This window comes from Bufo gargarizans, chromosome 8 (genome assembly GCF_014858855.1).
Source record: "Bufo gargarizans isolate SCDJY-AF-19 chromosome 8, ASM1485885v1, whole genome shotgun sequence".
NCBI lineage: Eukaryota > Metazoa > Chordata > Amphibia > Anura > Bufonidae > Bufo > Bufo gargarizans.
The window spans coordinates 179870709-179892609 of NC_058087.1; the positions used below are offsets into that span (position 1 = coordinate 179870709).

A 21901-nucleotide genomic window follows, 5' to 3' on the forward strand; every position below is an offset into this window, starting at 1 on the left:
CATCTGTGTCACAGACTGAGGGCATCTGCTCTCGCTGTATACATCCATATGTAGTGAGCTCCCTCTAGTGGTGGCAGCAAGCAGCTACCACTAGCCAAATAGAAGAATCAAATTGCGAGCTCGCACTCTGCCACTTTAGTTTTATTTAGCAATTCCAAAAACTGAGTAACATTATTTTTATAAATTAGAGGAATGTCTATCCCGTGTTGATGTAAGTATTTTTTTTTGGGGGGGGGGGGGGCACATTTTAGATTTAAATATTTTTTTTATTTTCTATTTTTACCATATGATGTTAAATTCATGCCACACACCCTGCTCTGCAAGGTCATGGCGCACCCAACAGTCCCTGCTAGAAGAACGCAGTCTGAAGATAACGCTTTGCAGAACAACCTTCACATTGAATTCACATGACGGTACTGTGCTCTGCCCAAAAAGAAATTGCCCCGGGGGGTAAATGTGTGACATCGTTCAGCCAAAGTAGCCCCACAGGAAGACGGCAGCACTCGTGCAGACGATGAGGTTAATGTTCAGGATGTTTTTTACCACCGGATTCTCATAGAGCAAAACTTCAGGGGACTCTTCTGGGGCAACCGTCTCATCCTCCTCGTCAGTCTTCTTTTCCATCCCACATAACCAGAGTATGGCTTTCTTAAGGCGGATCCTGAAGGGCAGATGATCTGTAGGAGAGAATGAGTTCATACAATGATATCACTTCTGGGCAATGGATATGTCATACGGTATATATCTAGCACTCCCTCCTATGAAATTATTTAACAATTCTCTATAAGGCATGTATACCTACTGGAAGATCAGACTACACAGGGCTAGTTTGTAGTCTGTAGCCATGGAGATGCACTGGTCTCCCTAATGGCTGTATACATAAAACAGTAAGTATTTAATAAAAATAAAAAAACAGTACAATACAGTACAGACCAAAAGTTTGGACACACCTCATTCAAAGAGTTTTCTTTATTTTCATGACTATGAAAATTGTAGATTCACACTGAAGGCATCAAAACATGTAGAATTATATACATAACAAAAAAGTGTGAAACAACTGAAAATATGTCATATTCTAGGTTCTTCAAAGTAGCCACCTTTTGCTTTGATTACTGCTTTGCACACTCTTGGCATTCTCTTGATGAGCTTCAAGAGGTAGTCACCTGAAATGGTCTTCACTTCACAGGTGTGCCCTGTCAGGTTTAATAAGTGGGATTTCTTGTCTTATAAATGGGGTTGGGACCATCAGTTGTGTTGTGGAGAAGTCAGGTGGATGCACAGCTGATAGTCCTACTGAATAGACTGTTAGCTGCTTTTTTCTTGCCATAATACAAATTCTAAGTAAAGAAAAACGAGTGGCCATCATTACTTTAAGAAATGAAGGTCAGTCAGTCAGCCGAAAAATTGGGAAAACTTTGAAAGTGTCCCCAAGTGCAGTCCCAAAAACCATCAAGCGCTACAAAGAAACTGGCTCACATATGGACGGCCCCAGGAAAAGAAGACCAAGAGTCACCTCTGCTGCGGAGGATAAGTCCATCCGAGTCACCAGCCTCAGAAATCGCAGGTTAACAGCAGCTCAGATTAGAGACCAGGTCAATGCCACCCAGAGTTCTAGCAGCAGACACATCTCTAGAACAACTGCTAAGAGGAGACTGTGTGAATCAGGCCTTCATGGTAGAATATCTGCTAGGAAACCACTGCTAAGGACAGGCAACAAGCAGAAGAGACTTGTTTGGGCTAAAGAACACAAGGAATGGACATTAGACCAGTGGAAATCTGTGCTTTGGTCTGATGAGTCCAAATTCAAGATCTTTGGTTCCAACCACCGTGTCTTTGTGCGACGCAGAAAAGGTGAACGGATGGACTCTACATGCCTGGTTCCCACCGTGAAGCATGGAGGAGGAGGTGTGATGGTGTGGGGGGGCTTTGCTGGTGACACTGTTGGGGATTTATTCAAAATTGAAGGCATACTGAACCAGCATGGCTACCACAGCATCTTGCAGCGGCATGCTATTCCATCCGGTTTGTGTTTAGTTGGACCATCATTTATTTTTCAACAGGACAATGACCCCAAACACACCTCCAGGCTGTGTAAGGGCTATCTGACCATGAAGGAGAGTGATGGGGTGCTGCGCCAGATGACCTGGCCTCCACAGTCACCGGACCTGAACCCAATCGAGATGGTTTGGGGTGAGCTGGACCGCAGAGTGAAGGCAAAAGGGCCAACAAGTGCTAAGCATCTCTGGGAACTCCTTCAAGACTGTTGGAAGACCATTTCAGGGGACTACCTCTTGAAGCTCATCAAGAGAATGCCAAGAGTGTGCAAAGCAGTAATCAAAGCAAAAGATGGCTACTTTGAAGAACCTAGAATATTACATATTTTCAGTTGTTTCACACTTTTTTGTTATGTATATAATTCCACATGTGTTAATTCATAGTTTTGATGCCTTCAGTGTGAATCTACAATTTTCATAGTCATGAAAATAAAGAAAACTCTTTGAATGAGAAGGTGTGTCCAAACTTTTGGTCTGTACTGTAACTGTCCATAAGGTGGTGCTCTTACAATTGTTTTAGTTCCCTTGGTTCCATTATTATTATTTTTCCTACTTGGCCGACATCTTACCTGTGGACTTGTCGCTACCATCATCTTCAGGGGGGTTCGTCTCGTCAGGGGTCTCTACCACATTGTTTTCTCTGATATCCCCTCTTATTTCTGGGCTTCCTTCTCTTTTACTGAAACGTGTGAACCAGGTAAGGCCACTGACCTTAACGATAAAGGATGCTGTCACATGACTCGTAATAGGTGGGGTGGGGGGGATTGTGTTGGAATTCTTGGGTGTGTAAATGGAGATCTAGATGACAATGTAAATATAACGACTGGATCGGGAGGATTTCTTACCATTTCCTTGGTAGGGGGCTTTGTCCACAGACTGACGAATACCACGACTATGAGAGTCAGCAATGCAAGGATCATAGAGAAATATAAGTAGTGTACGTACTTCACCACCGCCGGCCGCGTGTCAGGCTGATCGCAGCGTGGTGCTGCGTAGACAAAGTCCAGCACCATACGGATTATACCAACCACCAATCCTATGGTCAGGCCCCAGAATGCCCCCTAGAAAACAAATGGGATGTAAGTTACTTTGGGTTAGGGGACCCTTCATACAAAAAAAGGAGAGGCCCAAACCCATGTATTGCAGCACTTAAAAGGGTATTCCTTTCTCGGTAATGGCATTGGGGAACACAGCACCATGGGTATATGCCCGGCAGACACTAGGAGGCTATATCCTCTCCACAGATAATCAGTTTTAGTCTAGTGTCTGTACGAGGCAGACATGACCTGCTCTGAATGGCTGCAGCTCCTGCTTCGAACCTGCTGTGGGGAGGGCATTTTTAAGCTGACGGTTGACAGAATGGTCAAGTACGGTGGACCCAAGCACGGGGAACCTGCCCCTCAAGCCAAAGTGACCCCTGCTGTGTCGGACATGACTACCTGAAAAAACAACATGCAGCCGGATCAACTAAAGATCCCAAGATGGCCGCGACTCTCAACAGCATTGCGGGCTCCCGTGCTTCGGGACAATCCAACTGTGAGGACGACTGCGGAGAGGCCGGTGAGTCACAAAACCTCCTGATCTCCCGCCGCTTTATTAAATAAGCCCTGGAAGAGGCTTTAAACCCTATATACTCCAAGCTACAGGAGGTGGCCCATGACGTCCAACAGATAGGCCACAGGGTGGACTCATTGGAAGCCGCTACCATAGATCACAGTGCAGCGGTCACGCAATCCCTCTCACTGTGCCAAGCGCATATTAACCAGCTTTATTCTTCCCTGGAAGACCAGGAGAACCGGGGCAGGCAAAATAATCTCCGGTTCAGGGGAGTTCCTGAATCGGTCTTAGCTGCAGACATCCTGTCTGCGATCATGAAGATAGTCGCCTCTTTACTAGGGAACTTTGATCCTTCTATGCTAATTATAGAAAGGGCCCAACTATCATTACGTCCGTGACCTAAAGATAACGACCCACCAAGAGACATTATCAGTCGCTTCCTGAACTTTCAGGACAAGGAGGCAATACTCAAAGCGGCTAGAGCAGCGCGGCCCCTATCCCAGATCTACCAGGACTTCTCTTTTGAAGAGTGGACCGCGATGAGAGCCCTGCGACCCCTTACGTCCCTCCTCAAGGAAAGACAAATTCCTTACAGATGATCCTTTCCATTTGGCCTTTCGTTTATTGTCTCCGGTAAGAGGATCAACATCTCTTCATTCTCGGATCTCCCAGAGGCCTACAAGGCGCTGGATCTAATGGACTGGGATAAAGTGCAGGACATCACCACACTACCATCTCTTCCAGTCCTTCAACCCTGGGAACTCTCCATTACCCCAAAGAAAGAAAAGACCAAGAAAAGCAAGGACCCTGTAACCCCTAAGAAGCCGCCTGCTTCACAAGATGGTTCCTGATTTGTCTTCATCTCATCCACTTTTTAAACCCCTTAGGGGGTCTCTGATCTGATACTACCTCAACTCACCTCCTTCCTATATTTGTACTAGGTAACACTTCTTTTGCTAGTGTCAGCCGGGCATATACCCATGGTGCTGTGTCCCCCAATGCATTAATCGAGAAACTGATTTTACGGCAAGTACAAAAATCCAATTATCTTTGACATTGACTGGATATCACTAGGATATGCCATTAATGTCACATAGGTGCAGGTCCCAACCGTTCTCGTATGGTGTGCTCTCCATTCACACTACTATAGGACTTCCAAAAACAGCCAAAACACCCACGGCAGTGAATGCATAGCAAATTGTTTGCTCTGCTTCACTTCGTGGGCCATGTTGTGGAGATATGAGTGGGTCCTTGAGGTGGGACCTGCACCTATCTGACATTGATGGCATATTCTAGCAATGGGCCAACCCCTTTAAGTCCTTACTGCAGCACTGAAATTAATGGACTGTCTATGTAATGCACAGAGGTAGTGGTTTCTCTGGTGGCTCAATTGGGAGGACCCCTTCCATTTAACACAGAGTGCCCCAAAGGGCATTTGAGAAGGGGTTGTGTACAGACCCTTTAAATGTTGCTGTAAATAATCTCTTACCTTTTCATTGGTCCGTTTCCAAAAGCAGCCAGCGATGAAGACCACAGCCACAGGGGGCTGTAAGTAGGAACTGATAGACTGGATGTAGATGAAGAGCTGACCACCCTGGCTGGCCTGGACCAGGGGGATCCACAAAATGGACACGACCACCAACACCAGCACAAAGACCCTGAAATAGTGAAGACTTTGTGTCTGATTTGTAGGCTACAGAGCAGACTGATATATATATAGTTTTGTAGGAAATGATTCCCTAAAACTAATTTTCTGCATCTAATTCCCTGCTCTTTCGATGCTTAGGAGTCCAGCGGGTGGTTCTACTCAGTGATTGACAGCTATCTGTAAACAGTCATACAAGGATGGCTGTCAATCACTGAGTTCCTCCACCCACTGGACTCCTAAGCCCCAAAGGGGTAGAGAATTAAAGGGTTATTCCCATTAGGGGCATATCCTAGTGATATTCCCCGATGTCTGATAGGTGCGGGTCCCAGAGATGGGAGCCCGCAGAGTGTCGGAGGGCGCACCGCATATGCACGGCCGCCCTCCATTCATTTCTATGGGAGCACCAAAAATAGCAGAGTAGCTCGCTCAACTATTTTTGGAAATCCCATTAAAATGAATGGGAAGCACTCCATTCACTTCTATGAGGCTTACGGAAATAGACGAGCCATTGGCGTTGCGGACTCCGTTGTAAGTAGTGGTGAGCGAAGCCAAAGTAGGAGCTGGATGTAATATAATAGCAGTAAGGCTGAGCCCCTACCTGCCCACGATCATCAGCTCCCACTCCGTAGAGCGCGGGCGCATGTGACGCCACAGATCCATGGTGAAAATGGTGCTGGCACTATTAAATATGGAGGTCAGCGAGGACATGAGGGCAGCGATCATCACTGACATCATCAGACCTCTCAGTCCTAGGGGTAAAGGCAGAGGAAGAGTTGCAATTACAATTTCTTACCATTTTCCCTTTAATATTATTAACCCATTCTGCTGGCCCCGCTTCTGTGGTGACCTGAGAGCATCCCATCCATAATGACATCATCACTGATGATATCAGCAGGTCACCATAGGAGGAAGATGCAGAAGCAGATTATTATTTTGAAGGCTAATATATAACAGAGTTTATAACTTTTTTTTTTTTTTTTTTCTTAAAGGGCATCTGTCAGCAGATTTGTACCTATGACGCTGGCTGCCCTGTTACATGGGCGCTTGGCAGCTGCAGGCACCTGTGTTGGTCCCATGTACATATGTGTCCGCATTGCTGAGAAAAATGTTGTTTTAACATATGCAAATGAGCCTCTAGGAGCAACGGGGGCGTTTCCATTACACCTAGAGGCTCTGCAACTGCTGCGCTCTCTGCACTTTGATTGACAGGTCCGGGTGTGAACACATATACAATGCCTGGTCCTGCCAATCAAAGTGGAAAGGGCTCGGCAGATTCAGAGTAAGAGCAGAGCCTCTAGGTGTAATGACAACGCCCCCGTTGCTCCTAGAAGCTAATTTGCATATAATAAAACATCATTTTTCTCAGCAATGTGGGCACATATGAACATGGGACCAACACAGATGCCTTCAGCTGCCAAGCGCACATGTAACAGGTCAGCCAGTGTCAAAGGTACAAAACTGCTGACAGATGCCCTTTAAAACGATCACATGGTTATGCAGTCTCCTCTACTATGTTGCCCTATCCATGGGAGGGCAGTATATAGTTTTAGATTAAGGCTATGTTCACGTCCATAGACCAGAAATGTGATGTGCATAGGGCCAGATAGACATGTAAATTCTCATCTGAACGCACAGTGTGAACATGGCTTATGCCTGACGGGCACTGATCGGCAGCTTCCCCCGGTGTGCGCCTCTATACACAAATCTGTCAATCAGTGTGGGTCGGTCCTAATATACTGCTCTGCTCAGTGGCGCCCTCACGCTGCTCTCAGCTAGGGCGGCATAGTAGGGGTGACAATCTACCATTGCTATAGCTGCTGGCTTACCTGTCGGCAGTAATTCGATCACCATTTTGGGGTACGCAATGTCGGAACATCCTGACGGGTTACCACAGATTGACTTGCAGAGTTCGGGATCTGCACACGCTACCTGATCTGTAATGGATGATAAAGCCAATGGAGAAGTGAATCGGGAACAGGACCCCCTCGTTCTACAGCTCAGTGGAGCCCCTCCAATGAACTCTACCGTCTGGATTTGGCCACGATTTTACCTGTGAAGAGGACCCTGCTGATCATTCCAGGAAGCACCATCATAAACAGGGGCAAGAACTTGATGTAAGCCGCCAGCAGGGAGCCGCCCTTAGCGTGGGAGAGGTTCTTAGCGGCCAGGGATCTCTGCACAATCACCTGGGGACACGATGACCAAGAGCATTCAGCCACATCATCCAAGTCAAGATCTCAGCGCTTTACAGGTTATCATGGCGATAGCTATAGACATTGCACAGATAACGGTCGCACCCGGTGCCTGACAAGCTCAAAGGCTCCACCGGTTATTTCACGTGATAGGTGGGAGATTTTGCAGTTATGGACAAGCCCTGTGCCATGATCTTTAGGTACGCAGCTAAATTCAGATCCACCATTCTAGTTTTAGGTCCATAATTCTGTGGTGATTCATCTCCTAATTTTCTGACTTGATAAATAATAGCATTCTGGCTGCCTGGAGTCACCACTAGGGGGAGCTCACTGCTGATAGATTTATACAGCTAATATTAAACCCAATGGCAATGGTAGAAGTATGTATGCAGTAGGCTCCCTCTAGTGGTGGCTCCGAGTGGCCGTTATGACAGTGCCACAGCAAATGGGGGAAGCAGTTCAGGGCCCGGCTCCTACTTATATAAAGACCTCCTGTCCTCTCCTATAGTCTCCATGTGTCCACACTGACTTGAGCAGGGCCATATTTACCTGATCTGTGCACCAGTACCAGATAGATGGAATGGTCATCCCCACCAGGACACCAGGCCAGGGCAGATCCGAGTCGACTGGGTCTCTAAAGAGGTGAAAGGCATCTTCTCTGGGGACCCCACAACTGCTGTTCTCCGTGTGACTTGATGGGATCGCTGTGAAATATAATTTTTCCAGCTCTGCATAGCCGCCAATCTCTATAAAGCCTGAATGAAAATCAAGATCAGGTTGTCAGGGTTCACTTTATATAAGTTCGGATGCAATTAATATACTGTTGCAAGAAAAAGTATGTGAACCCTTTGGAATGATATGGATTTCTGTACAAATTGGTCATAAAATGTGATCTGATCTTCATCTAAGTCACAACAATAGACAATCACAGTCTGCTTAACCGCCTCCGGACCGCCTAACGCAGGATCGCGTTCCGGAGGCAGCTCACTCAGGCACAGTCACGCATCGGCGCGTCATCTCGCGAGACGTGAGATTTCCTGTGAACGCGCACACACAGGAATTGCAGGTAAGCGAGTGGATCTACAGCCTGCCAGCGGCGATCGTTCGCTCAATCACCCCATATAGTGCGATCACCCGATATAGACTCCCTGATCACCCCCCCGTCATTGATCACCCCCCTGTAAGGCTCCATTCAGACGTCCGTATGTGTTTTACGGATCCATGAATCGGATCCGCAAAACACATACGGACGTCTGAATGGAGCCTTACAGGGGGGTGATCAGGGAGTCTATATGGGGTGATCACCCCCCAGACTTCTTCTCACGCTTTAGGGCCCCTAAAATGCCAGGGCAGTATAAATACCCCACATGTGACCCCATTTCGGAAAGAAGATACCCCAAGGTATTCGCTGAGGGGCATATTGAGTCCATGAAAGATTGAACTTTTTGTCCCAAGTTAGCGGAAAGGGAGACTTTGTGAGAAAAAACAAAGAAAATTCAATTTTCGCTAACTTGTGCCAAAAAAAATCTTCTATGAACTCGCCATGCCCCTTATTGAATACCTTGGGGTGTCTTCTTTCCAAAATGGGGTCACATGTGGGGTATTTATACTGCCCTGGCATTTTAGGGGCCCTAAAGTGTGAGAAGTAGTCTGGGATCCAAATGTCTACAAATGCCCTCCTAAAAGGAATATGGGCCCCTTTGCGCATCTAGGCTGCAAAAAAGTGTCACACATGTTGTATTGCCGTACTCGGGAGAAGTTGGGCAATGTGTTTTGGGGTGTCATTTTACATATACCCATGCTGGGTGAGAGAAATATCTCTCTATGATAACAACTTTGTATAAAAAAATGGGAAAAGTTGACTTTTAGAGAGATATTTCTCTCACCTAGCATGGGTATATGTAAAAATACACCCCAAAACACATTGTCCTACTTCTTCCGAGTACGGCAATACCACATGTGTGACACTTTTTTGCAGCCTAGGTGGGCGAAGGGGCCCACATTCCAAAGAGCACCTTTAGGATTTCACAGGGCATTTTTTACACATTTTAATTTCAAACTACTTCTCACGCATTAGGGCCCCTAAAATGCCAGGGCAGTATAACTACCCCACAAGTGACCCCATTTTGGAAAGAAGACACCCCAAGGTATTCCGTGAGGGGCATGGCGAGTTCCTAGAATTTTTTATTTTTTGTCACAAGTTAGCGCAAAATGATGATTTTATTTTTATTTTTCTTACAAAGTCTCATATTCCACTAACTTGTGACAAAAAATAAAAACTTCCATGAATTCACTATGCCCATCACAAAATACCTTGTGGTGTCTTCTTTCCAAAATGGGGTCACTTGTGGGGTAGTTATACTGCCCTGGCATTTTAGGGGCCCTAATGCGTGAGAAGTAGTTTGAAATCAAAATGTGTAAAAAATGCCCTGTGAAATCGTAAAGGTGCTCTTTGGAATGTGGGCCCCTTTTCCCACCTAGGCTGCAAAAAAGTGTCACACGTGTTATCGCCGTACTCAGGAGAAGTTGGGCAATGTGTTTTGGGGTGTCTTTTTACATATACTCATGCTGGGTGAGAGAAATATCTCTCTAAAAGACAACTTTTCCCCCTTTTTTTTTTTATACAAAGTTGTCATTGCCCAACTTCTCCTGAGTACGGCGATACCACATGTGTGACACTTCTTTGCAGCCTAGGTGGGCAAAGGGGCCCAAATTCCAAAGAGCACCTTTAGGATTTCACAGGGCAATTTTTACACATTTTGATTTCAAACTACTTCTCACGCATTAGGGCCCCTAAAATGCCAGGGCAGTATAACTACCCCACAAGTGACCCCATTTTGGAAAGAAGACACCCCAAGGTATTTTGTGATGTGCATAGTGAGTTCATGGAAGTTTTTATTTTTTGTCACCACAAGTTAGTGGAATATGAGACTTTGTGAGGAAAAAATTAAAATAAAAAATCATCATTTTCTGCTAACTTGTGACAAAAAATAAAAAGTTCTATGAACTCACTATGCCCATCAGCGAATACCTTAGGGTGTCTACTTTCCAAAATTGGGTCATTTGTGGGGGTTTTCTACTGTCTGGGCATTGTAGAACCTCAGGAAACATGACAGGTTTCAGAAAGTCAGAGCTGCTTCAAAAAGCGGAAATTCACATTTTTGTACCATAGTTTGTAAACACTATAACTTTTACCTAAACCATTTATTTTTTTCCCCAATTTTTTTTTTATCAAAGACTTGTAGAACAATAAATTTTGAGAAAAATGTATATAGAAATGTAGTTTTTTTAAAAAAATTTTACAACTGAAAGTGAGAAATTTCATTTTTCTGCAAAAATTTTGGTAAATTTCGATTAATAACAAAAAAAAGTAAAAATGTCAGCAGCAATGAAATACCACCAAATGAAATCTCTATTAGTGAGAAGAAAAGGAGGTAAAATTCATTTGGGTGGTAAGTTGCATGACCGAGCGATAAACGGTGAGAGTAGTGTAGTGCCGAAGTGTAAAAAGTGCTCTGGTCATTAAGGGTGTTTAAGCTAGGGGGGCTGAAGTGGTTAAACTAATCACACACAAAGAATTAAATGTTACCATGTTTTTATTGAACACACCATGTAAACATTCACGGTGCAGGTGGAAAAAGTATGTGAACCCCTAGACTAATGACATCTCCAAGAGCTAATTGGAGTGAGGTGTCAGCCGACTGGCGTCCAATCAATGAGATGAGATTGGAGGTGTTGGTTACAGCTGCCCTGCCCTATAAAAAACACACACCAGTTCTGGGTTTGCTTTTCACAAGAAGCATTGCCTGATGTGAATGATGCCTCGCACAAAAGAGCTCTCAGAAGACCTACGATTAAGAATTGTTGACTTGCATAAAGCTGGAAAGGGTTATAAAAGTATCTCCAAAAGCCTTGCTGTTCATCAGTCCACGGTAAGACAAATTGTCTATAAATGGAGAAAGTTCAGCACTGCTGCTACTCTCCCTAGGAGTGGCCGTCCTGTAAAGATGACTGCAAGAGCACAGCGCAGACTGCTCAATGAGGTGAAGAAGAATCCTAAAGACTTACACAAGTCTCTGGCATATGCTAACATCCCTGTTAGCGAATCTACGATACGTAAAACACTAAACAAGAATGGATTTCATGGGAGGACACCACAGAGGAAGCCACTGCTGTCCAAAAAAAAACATTGCTGCACGTTTACAGTTTGCACAAGAGCACCTGGATGTTCCACAGCAGTACTGGCAAAATATTCTGTGGACAGATGAAATCAAAGTTGAGTTGTTTGGAAGAAACACACAACACTATGTGTGGAGAAAAAGAGGCACAGCACACCAACATCAAAACCTCATCCCAACTGTGAAGTATGGTGGTGGGGGCATCATGGTTTGGGGCTGGTTTGCTGCATCAGGGCCTGGACGGATTGCTATCATCGAATGAAAAATGAATTCCCAAGTTTATCAAGACATTTTGCAGGAGAACTTAATGCCATCTGTCCACCAGCTGAAGCTCAACAGAAGATGGATGTTACAACAGGACAACGACCCAAAGCATAGAAGTAAATCAACAACAGAATGGCTTAAACAGAGGAAAATAGGCCTTCTGGAGTGGCCCAGTCAGAGTCCTGACCTCCACCCGATTGAGATGCTGTGGCAGGACCTCAAGAAAGCGATTCACACCAGACATCCCAACAATATTGCTGAACTGAAACAGTTCTGTAAAGAGGAATGGTCAAGAATTACTCCTGACCGTTGTGCACGTCTGATCTGCAACTACAGGAAACGTTTGGTTGAAGTTATTGCTGCCAAAGGAGGTTCAACCAGTTATTAAATCCAAGGGTTCACATACTTTTTCCACCTGCACTGTGAATGTTTACATGGTGTGTTCAATAAAAACATGGTGACATTTAACTCTTTGTGTGTTATTAGTATAAGCCGACTGTGATTGTCTATTGTTGTGACTTAGATGAAGATCAGATCACATTTTGTGACCAATTTGTGCAGAAATCCATATCATTCCAAAGGGTTCACATACTTTTTCTTGCAACTGTATACATACCGCCTAAGACTTCTCACTGCTGAGGGTTTGCTACAATGGTACATCTCCTACTCTGATAGTTTGTTACAATGTACCAGATAATTTAGCTCATGTAACGAGCGCTTTTAAATTTTAGGCCCGGGCCAGTTTGCAGCTATCATATACTTACTAAAGGCCATGAGAATAAGCGCCCCGATGATCATGATGACTGTCTGCAGCGTGTCTGTATAGATGACGGCAGCCAGGCCTCCTACAATGCAAAACGTAAAGAAGCTGACAAAACCGGGTAGATAGGTCAGACCAGACTAGACGTGGATCCTCAATATCATGGACACTACACGCTCTGCACAACTCACCGGCCACGGTATAGATTGCAGTGATGACCAGTAATCCGATCACAGCCACGTAGAGATCCCAGTGGAGAGCCTGCTGGATAAATAGTGCGCCCGCGTACATGTCCACCTGCGGAAGAGCCGACAGAAGCGCCCACGCTTGTATAAAGGGGAGGACTGCTCAGAGGCCGGTTAAAGACTATTCCTATATTATAGATCCGACATGCAGTCCCATTTCTAATACAGGGTTCCAAATCCCCTGCACAAACAAAGCAGCAAATGCTTAAATTCTGTTTGCCAGCAGCCATCACTAGAGGGAGCTCATGAGCTTATGAGACGTACTATTGAGTTCAATTTATAAATATCATACAGTAAGTTCCTGAGCTCCCCCTAGTGGTGGCTGCAAGGAGACAGAACATTATCATTTACCTCTATGTCTATACAGGGAGCTCAGTATAAGAAAAATGGAGCAACGGCCGCTCTAAGGATATATTGAGAAATGAAACAGCAGGGACCTAAAACACAACATGGTTTTTAAAAAACATGGATATTCACTTGCCACAACAGCCCCCATCTATGGCAGCAATGTCTTTTGCGCTGGCACTCACTCCGCAGGATGCTTATAAACATCCTCCCAGTGCTATACACGCCCCATACTGGGATTTATAAGGTACTGGTGGTTTCCAAATGTTAGAATTGATTTATTTTATAAGTATTGCCACTACTACTAAAGGAGCTGTCCTCAGGATAGGTCATCCATATCTGATGGTGGGGGCCGACTCCAGGCATCCAGTGAGGCCTAAGCACAGCGCCATATATTTTATAGTGGCTGTGCTTAGTATTGCAGCTCAATAGCAATCACTTGAATGGGACTGATCTGCACCTAGACCATGTGATCGATGAACGTGATGTCACTGGCCTAGGAAGAGTCCTCTTCACACAGCCAATCAACAAGGTGCCTGGAGTCGGACCTACAACGATATCTTAAGGATAGACCATCAATTTGAGAATCTCAGACAACCCCTGTGATCATTTATCATTTCATTGGGAATGGGTGTGGCTTATTCCTATATAGGTGTGGTGTATTCCTGTGTAGGCGTGGCCTATAAGCATGGGTGTGGCTTATTCCTATATAGGTGTGGTGTATTCCTGTGTAGGCATGGCTTGTAAGCATGGGTGTGGCTTATTCCTATATAGGTGTGGTGTATTCCTGTGTAGGCGTGGCCTGTAAGCATGGGTGTGGTTTATTCTGTCCTGCTTTTCCCATTGGAGCTTACAGAAATCTTGGTGAATATGTAGATAAACAGGTAAAGGATAGCGAGATAAATCTGGATCCGTTTTCCTCCAAAGCGCCTCTGTAGATACTCGGGCATCGTGGTGACCTGGGTACAAGAGACGTAGGTGAGGTGGCATCACCACTGATCATACACATACTATAATGACTGCAATTAATTGGATTTCTTACCCCAGCAGATAAATAAATAGGGAGAAACAACCAGGCCAACACCAAGACACAGAAGAGACCCTGTGGGGGGAGAGATACAGCTTATATACAATAAACACAATGGGGGGGGGGGGGGGGTCATTTATCAAAAAGGATTTTGGTCTTCTCTAACGCCTCGTATTTCTTTCATGATTTATACTTTCTGGCATCCGTGGTGACAACACGTCAAATGTTATCCTGGTTATTAATTTAGTTTTTTAGTTCTGAATCCAAGTTTCAGATATCTTATTAGAGAATTGCTAGATAATGGGGGGAGGGGTGCAGCCCGTTCAGAACCCTCATCTATGATCAAGAACATGGAGCACTTCTGACTCTGGAGGATCCAGCACATCACTCCATTACTTGGACAGCCTATTGCTTTTAATGGAAACCGTGCAATGCCTTCTTTCTCCTGTGGAGGCGCTGTCGGGAAACGGAACACTTGCTGCTGGGTTACCGTTTTAACGAAAATTTAAAGATTCAAAAATAAATAGGCTTACACAGGCTAAGTGATAAAAATATATATTAAGTTTAATTAAGGGGATAAAACTTATAAAATACCCTTACAACACAGTTACTCAAAGACTATAGCAGATAACCAGTGGTCCCAACAGCAGGAAACCCTATGATCAGCTTATTTGGGGGGGATTCTTTTGCAGCAGACCCATAGTACTATAATTCCTCATCTAATATACTAACCTTAAAAATTCTACTCTGTTCCCACGTGCTGCTTTGGACGTGTTTGGAGATTTATACAGAAAGTTTTCCCCTGACAACTACAACTGTAAGTTAAAATGACACAGTGACCAGGAGGTGGCGCCACCGATCAAGCCTAATAACCAGGAGCATTTCACAGGCCATTGCACTTTATAATGTAATCAGGGGCTTGTTAACAATATCATGAATACTTGGCAGCTAAACTCCAAATAACGAGCGGGTGACAGTTCATTGCTCACTCAGGTCCAGATAATCAATCACCTGCCTCATAAACATTAACAGCTGTGACCAAGAGTCACACTACTCTCATCTTCCGCATTCTACCGGCTCTCTCCTTACTCCATTCTCAGTAAGGTTCATGGAGCAGTTCTTATCTTTCGTGTCTTCTTTTCCTTTTTAATTAGATAATTATTCTATATAAATAGCTGGTTCAATTCTTACACTGCATTACAAATCTTGTATTCGTTATACTTCAGAGCTGCAATCACTATTTTGCTGGTTATTAGACAGTGTCAATAAGCTTGTGGAATGATACACCTCTAACGGCAATTCTTTTTCCTACATCGAATAACTGTGCAGAGAGAGAATGCAAATCACTATTCACACGAGCGAGCTTTCCGCACGGGTGCAATGCGTAACGTGAACGCATAGCACCCGCACTGAATCCTGACTCATTCATTTCAATGGGTCTGTGCACATGAGCGTTGTTTTTTCATGTATCAGTTCTGCGTTGTGTGAAAATTGCAGCATGTTCTATGTTCTGCGTTTTTCACGCAGCCCCGGCCCCATAGAAGTGAATGGGGCTTCAGTGAAAAACGCATTGCATCCGGAAGTAAGTGCGGGTGCGATGCGTTTTTCACTGATGGTCGCTAAGAGATGTTGTTTGTAAACCTTTAGTTTTTTATCACAAGTATGAAAAACGCATCAAAGCGCACGCATTGCACTCGTGTGGAAAAAACTGAACGCAATCGCAGACAAAACTGACTGTGGACCCATAGAAAGGAATGCAACCCACAAAAAAAAAAAACGGATCGGACGCGGGCCCAAACAGCAGTCGAGTACATGGGGCCTAATCTGCACGGTGTGCGTTTCACATCATTTGTGTTCCTGGACTTCCTACAATATAAACAGTGGTTGTAGCGGCAGTGATTTCACCATATCTCATCCTGCAGGTGGAGCGTTCCTGGCAGAGGTAAGAGATGTACTTACATTCCATTCGTAGGCTGTGACCGCAATCCCGGACGCTGCTCCTGATCCTGCAAGGCCAATGAAATGCCCGCTGCCCACATTACTAGCAAACAAGGAGGCTCCTACCTGCAGACAGACATGAGAGGTATAGATGTGACTGTACACACCCGCATGACCAGAAGAGGGGAACAAACATGTCTGAGCTATCAAAAATCATAGGAAATGAATGAATCTTACACAATCCATCAGTCATGATGAAACAGCGCCCTCTTGTCCACTAATTGGTATTGCAGCAGTCCTTGAAAGGGGCTGAGCTGCAATACCAGGGGCGACCTATAGACAAGAGGGGCAGTGTTTCCTTTGTTCTAATTTCACGCAGCCCCTTTAACGGATTTGTGGCTGTAATGGAATAAAAATCCTGGCTCAGCCAGTAGGATTGGGAATTTTCCCAGTGGAAATTCATTACATTTACCAGTAGACTGATACTTACAGGCCACCATACCATGTCCTTTCCTGCCAGGAAATAACCCTTCACTGTGCTCCTCTTCGTGCGCCACATGGACTGTCAGAAAGAAAATAACCTGTATATGTGTTCAGAATTCTCCAACCTCCTTACAAGAGACATGTAGGATTTATCCTTCTTCATGACTTCAATGCATCTAAAATAGCAACTTTGCAAATAGCCTTCATTAAAGGCTATGGACACCTTCTGGTGCATTCTCTTAATATTATTGCACTGTACTCATTTTGAGCTAAAACAAATTTTTCAATTGGTCTTTATTAAAAATGTTGAGCCTCTTTCCCTGTACAGCCTTGAGATTCTCTAGTAGCATGCTCTGTATTTTTGCTCTGTTCCATCAGGCAGCTCAGCTGATGGCGCCTTATCTCTGACCTTATAAACACTCATTATAGCTCAATTATTATCTTACTGATAAGAATGTGGTTTGAACAGGTGTTTATGACCTCTCAGTAATTTAGAGATAAGGTTTATTAGATGACTGGCACAAATTGAAATTGAAAGTACCATTCACACAGCTAGACAGTTAACCCTTTGTCACAGAACGGCTGAATATTTTTAATAAAGACCAATTCAAAAAATGATTTTTAGCCCAAAATTAGTAAAATGCAATCATAAAAAAAAAAAAAAAACTTCCCCAGAAAGTGTACATAGCCTTTAAATTCTACCGATTTGTGCATACAGGTCCTATGCAGACCTATGTGTCAATATGGTTACAGATTACAAAGCAAGTGCAGTCATGTGTTACTTCTTGCCTCCTCTTCTTGCAGCATAATACGGTGGTATAAGAAGAGACCGATGGAGGAGAGTGGGGCTGAGGGTTACATGGCGACACGCGTGGCGCGTTATGAGGATCACAATGTCACGTTGCAACATCACGCCTAATGATTGTCTATGGGGATGTGTTGCGGCTCATGCCTTTACACAACCGCCACACCACTTTTGGATTTTTGGTTACAGGTCGCGTAGATGGCAATGCGAGTCACGTGCAACAGTGATTTGCTTGCGACCGGTTTACGATTTGGCAGGGGGTAGGTATATCCAAATTACAAAGTTAAAATAGGGAAGATAGCAAGTCATTACAATTTGCAGAAAAAAATTGCTGTCATGGTCACATAATGCTGTGTAGCTGTAGCCTTAAAAGTGACTGCGGGGTCAGACTACATACAGGGTTTGTTTGTAGTCTGTAACCATGGAAACACATAGCTTTGCATAGGAGCTGTATACAGAATACAGTAGATTTTCTTCACTTTGTAATCTCGATGCATTGGAGCAAAAAAATGGTAAAAGTATAGACACCCCTCAGAGGTACCAATGTTCCTAAACTACAGGTGCCACCCAATACGAGTAGGAAAGTGCTGCGGGATCCTTACCCATAAGCCAACTCCCAGTACAAAGATAAAGTACAATACTAGGACCACAATGTCCACAACTTCCAGAGACTTCTTGGGGAAAGGGTCCCCCGTTCCGTTATTCTGGGCAGTAGTGGTCTCCATTGTCCGGGATACAGGGCTGATAATTCTGGGTAATCGGCATGAAAGCTGCAAATAAAAGAAATCATAAAGAGGGAACTTTTATAGCTATAAATGACAGGTTAATCTCTGCCCGTTGTGTTGTAATCAAGTGAAAGTAGGTCATTAGGCGTGACGGGGTAAGTCACAGACCGGAAGCTATTGTCTTCTATAGGGCTCAATTACCTAATGTACGAGAGGTGAAAAAGGTAGCTTTGTGATAGGAACAGCGCCCCCCTTATCCACAGGATGAATGTGTCACTGCAGCCCACTCGAATATGGCCAAGTTGTAATACCAGACAGTTCTCTTGTCTTGACAACCGTCTTTTCCACACCACTTCAGGATATAGTTAAAAGAAGAGCGCCCCTGGCTGGACAACACCTTTACCTTACAAAATCCAAGATCTAGAACTAGTACATCTCCAAGACCGATGAACATCACTGGCCTAGGGTAAGCTGCCTTCTCAAACAGCTGATCGGTGGGGATCCCGGGTGTCAGACCCCCAACGATCAGATACTGTTGACCAATGCAGCATCGGAGCCGCATTTCCTGCAGTTCGGATGCGGACCCATTCACTTCAATGTGCTGTCCGCATCCGTTGCTCCGTTCCGTGGCCCCGCAAAAAAGAATAGAACATGTCCTATTCTTGTCCGCTTTGCCATTTCTATAATGGGTGGCCCATTTGGTTCTGCAAATTGCATAATGCACACGGACGGCGCGGTCGTGTGCATGTAGCCTAAAAATTTTTAAAAAACTCTTTTAACCCTTTGCCACATTCAATATAATATAATGCACAGTTATGGATTGCTTTCTCACACTTTTCAAGATCTCTGCCTACTGACAATGAATGGAGACACATTCATGATTCTGATCACACAGCAATCCGGCACACGTTTAGGACAGGTTTACAGCCTCTGGATGTAAACAAGAAAGTTTCCACTCATCAGCAGCAAGCAGATATTTTGAGAAATGTGATGCACCCGGCATATTAGAACATTTTCAGATAATACATCACAATACCAATATAATATATAAAGTCGCCGACTAAACCGTACACAGAAAACCTATTATCATTAGTGCTGGGTACAATTGACCTTAGTACAGACGTCCCCCGTCACTTACACCCCACAATCCTATAGTGCAGGTCCACGACAATGGAGGACATTGTTCTGCAGACACAAGTTCTACCCATCTGGAGGTTGTAGCTGGTGCTTACCCAGTGCCTGCCAGATGCGTCTTCTCAGACCCGGGGCAGACGGAGAAAGAGGCGCACGCAGCACAATTCCTTTGGCTCGGAGACGCTCTGCATCTGGGGTCAAACTCCAAAGTGTGAGGCTGTGGTTAAACTGTAAGAATGGAGGTGTGTGGAGCTCGTCCTGCGCCGCTCAGGTGCAAAGCGTCTCATCGGGTGGTGCCAGGCTGGCAGAAGCTCCAGGAAGCCCTGTGCACGATCCTCTGCAACCAGAGATGTGACATAGCCCTGAGGGAGGTGCTGCTCCTAATCACATGGCGATTGCTGAAATAATTGTACGAACGCGTGTTGTAATGGACGTATTGTTGTGCTTGTGTTACTATACAGGTGAAACTTGAAAAATTTGAATTTTGTGAAAAGGTTCAATATTCTAGGCTCAAATTGTCACTCTCTAGTCAGCTAATTAATCCGTACCCCCTGAGCAAAGGGGAATGATTAGCCATCAATGCATTTACCAGGATCTGATCATTTGAACCTCCCTAAATAGATAAAAAATCCCAAACTGACTAATTTCTTAATATATTTTTATAGGCACCACAGTTCTGTTTTTCTGAAACAGAGCTCCAAATAACATGATAACATTCTGGTTACCTGCAGCCACCAGTAGAGGGAGCCGGAGAGCTCAGTATGAGATAAGCTCCCTCTAGTGGTGGCTGCAGGTAAGCCACAATACCTCTATGCCTATTCAGGGAGATTTGGAGCTCTGTATCGGAAAAACAAAGCTGCGTTCATTCTAAAGATATAGTAAAAAATTAATTAGCACAGAATGTTGGACCTAAAATGACCTGGTGTTAAGATGTGGACCACTCACTGGTGATGTCACTTAAAGGGGTTTTCCAGGCTCCTGATATTGATGACCGATCCTAAGGATAGGTCATTAAAGGAGTTTTCTGAGACGTAAATACTGATGACCCTCTGGATAGGTCATCAGTATCAGATCGGTGGAGGCCTGACACCTGGGACCCCCGACGATCAGCATTGGCACTCACAGTAGTGCCACGGCCTCCTAGGCCGAGTGACGGCACCTTCATAGGTTACATGGCCTAGGTGCAGCTCAGCACCTTAGAAGTGAATGAGGCTCAGTGCGCTCTGTGTGCCACCCGCAGAGCTTATTTGGTAGGTTTGTATTTACCCAACAGCTGGTGTAATCAAGCAGAGCTCCAGTATAAAGCATGGAGGACGGAGCAGCAGCTTGAACTACTGTAGACTCCAACCCGCAATGTAATTCAGCTGGAGTCCCTGATTACAGCTCTGATTTCACGGAGCAGATAAACCGCAAAATGCAGAAAACAAACAGCAGATAAATATCCAACCTTGTAGAAGATTACATTTTTGGTGGGGGATCAAATTAGCAACATTTAGTTCCGGCCGCCCCCTGACTGACCACTGAAGACCTCGTGCACACGACCGTGTGTCGGCCTTGCCCGTGCTGTGGACCACAAATTGCAGTCCGCAATGAACGGGTACCAAACGCGGTCCACGATCCGCATCCGACGGTCCATGCACACATTCCTTTTTCGTGGTGCAGAGGCATGGACAGAAAACCCACGGAAGCACTCCGTAGAATTTCCGTGAGCTTCCGATCCGTGCCTCCGTTCCACACCACAATGTATCTCCCGGATTGCAGACCCATTTAAATGAACCTGTGATACGAGCACAGCTAGCACATGGTCGTGTGTATGAGGCCAAAGAGACCCCAGGTTGGGCTAAAGGTGTTCTGGAACCTGACCTATGGGGCCCGTATTCAGTCGGGGTCCCAGCGATGGGACCCCCACAGTCAGGGAAGGCAGTGTATATCAGGAGTGATTATGTACACTCACATTTGGGCGTGTGGCTAACCAGTAAAGGATGCAGGTTTTCCTTCCAGTCGGAGTATAATCGTCTATTGGTGACATCACAGGCGGAGGCGCAGGTCCGACCAGTTGCTGGGATGTAAATGAGCCTGTGGTTGGGCCTAATAAGGAACCAAGACCTGAGAAAGTAAATTACCGCGATCGCTCAGGTCACATCATTCAGTCTAGATACAGATTACACCCAGGCTGCAATGAATAACCATAAGCGAGCAATTACAAGGCTGCTGGAACCTTCCCAGTGCTCAGGAGCATCGCTCCGGCCAAGGCAAACACCTTAAAGATCCCAGCGAGACTCCACCACGTCTACGGTCTGATCTCCTTCTGCAGTCAGGATCAGTAATGGGCGAAAAACAGAAGAATAAGGCCTCATGCAGACTCCCCTAGTTTTGGTCCGCATCCGATCTGCATTTTTTTTCGGACCAGATGCAGACCCTTTCATTTCACTGATGCTCTGTCCATGTGCTGTCTGCATCCGTATGTCTGTTCTGCGGCCCCGCATAAAAAATAGAACATGTCCTATTCTTGTCCGTTTTGCGGACAAGAACAGGTATTTGAAACA

General features: G+C 45.0%; 1 protein-coding gene across 1 annotated transcript; it reads right to left on the reverse strand.

Moving 5' to 3' along the window:
• Positions 1–123: 123 nt before the first annotated feature.
• On the reverse strand, positions 124–19687 carry SLC5A11 (solute carrier family 5 member 11). Its single transcript, XM_044302918.1, has 16 exons — positions 19454–19687; positions 18099–18266; positions 16699–16770; positions 16230–16334; positions 14286–14345; positions 14098–14202; positions 12845–12950; positions 12658–12738; positions 8001–8206; positions 7310–7445; positions 7086–7193; positions 5858–6008; positions 5101–5269; positions 2900–3115; positions 2624–2765; positions 124–677 (listed from the first exon to the last, which is right to left on the reverse strand). The coding sequence occupies exons 2-16, from the start codon at positions 18219–18221 to the stop codon at positions 469–471; spliced, it is 1989 nt and encodes a 662-aa protein (XP_044158853.1). The 5' UTR covers positions 18222–18266; positions 19454–19687; the 3' UTR covers positions 124–468.
• Between the last annotated feature and the right edge of the window lie 2214 nt (positions 19688–21901).

Bases quoted from the DNA above. Each gene is read 5' to 3' on its own strand.
- SLC5A11 (XM_044302918.1), bottom strand. From the start codon at position 18,221: ATGGAGACCACTACTGCCCAGAATAACGGAACGGGGGACCCTTTCCCC. The intron at 8,207-12,657 runs GTAAGTATATGA...ATTTTCATTCAG, and splicing joins GCTTATTCTCATGGCCTTTA to GCTTTATAGAGATTGGCGGC. The intron at 7,446-8,000 runs GTAAATATGGCC...TCGTGTCCCCAG, and splicing joins GGTACTGGTGCACAGATCAG to GTGATTGTGCAGAGATCCCT.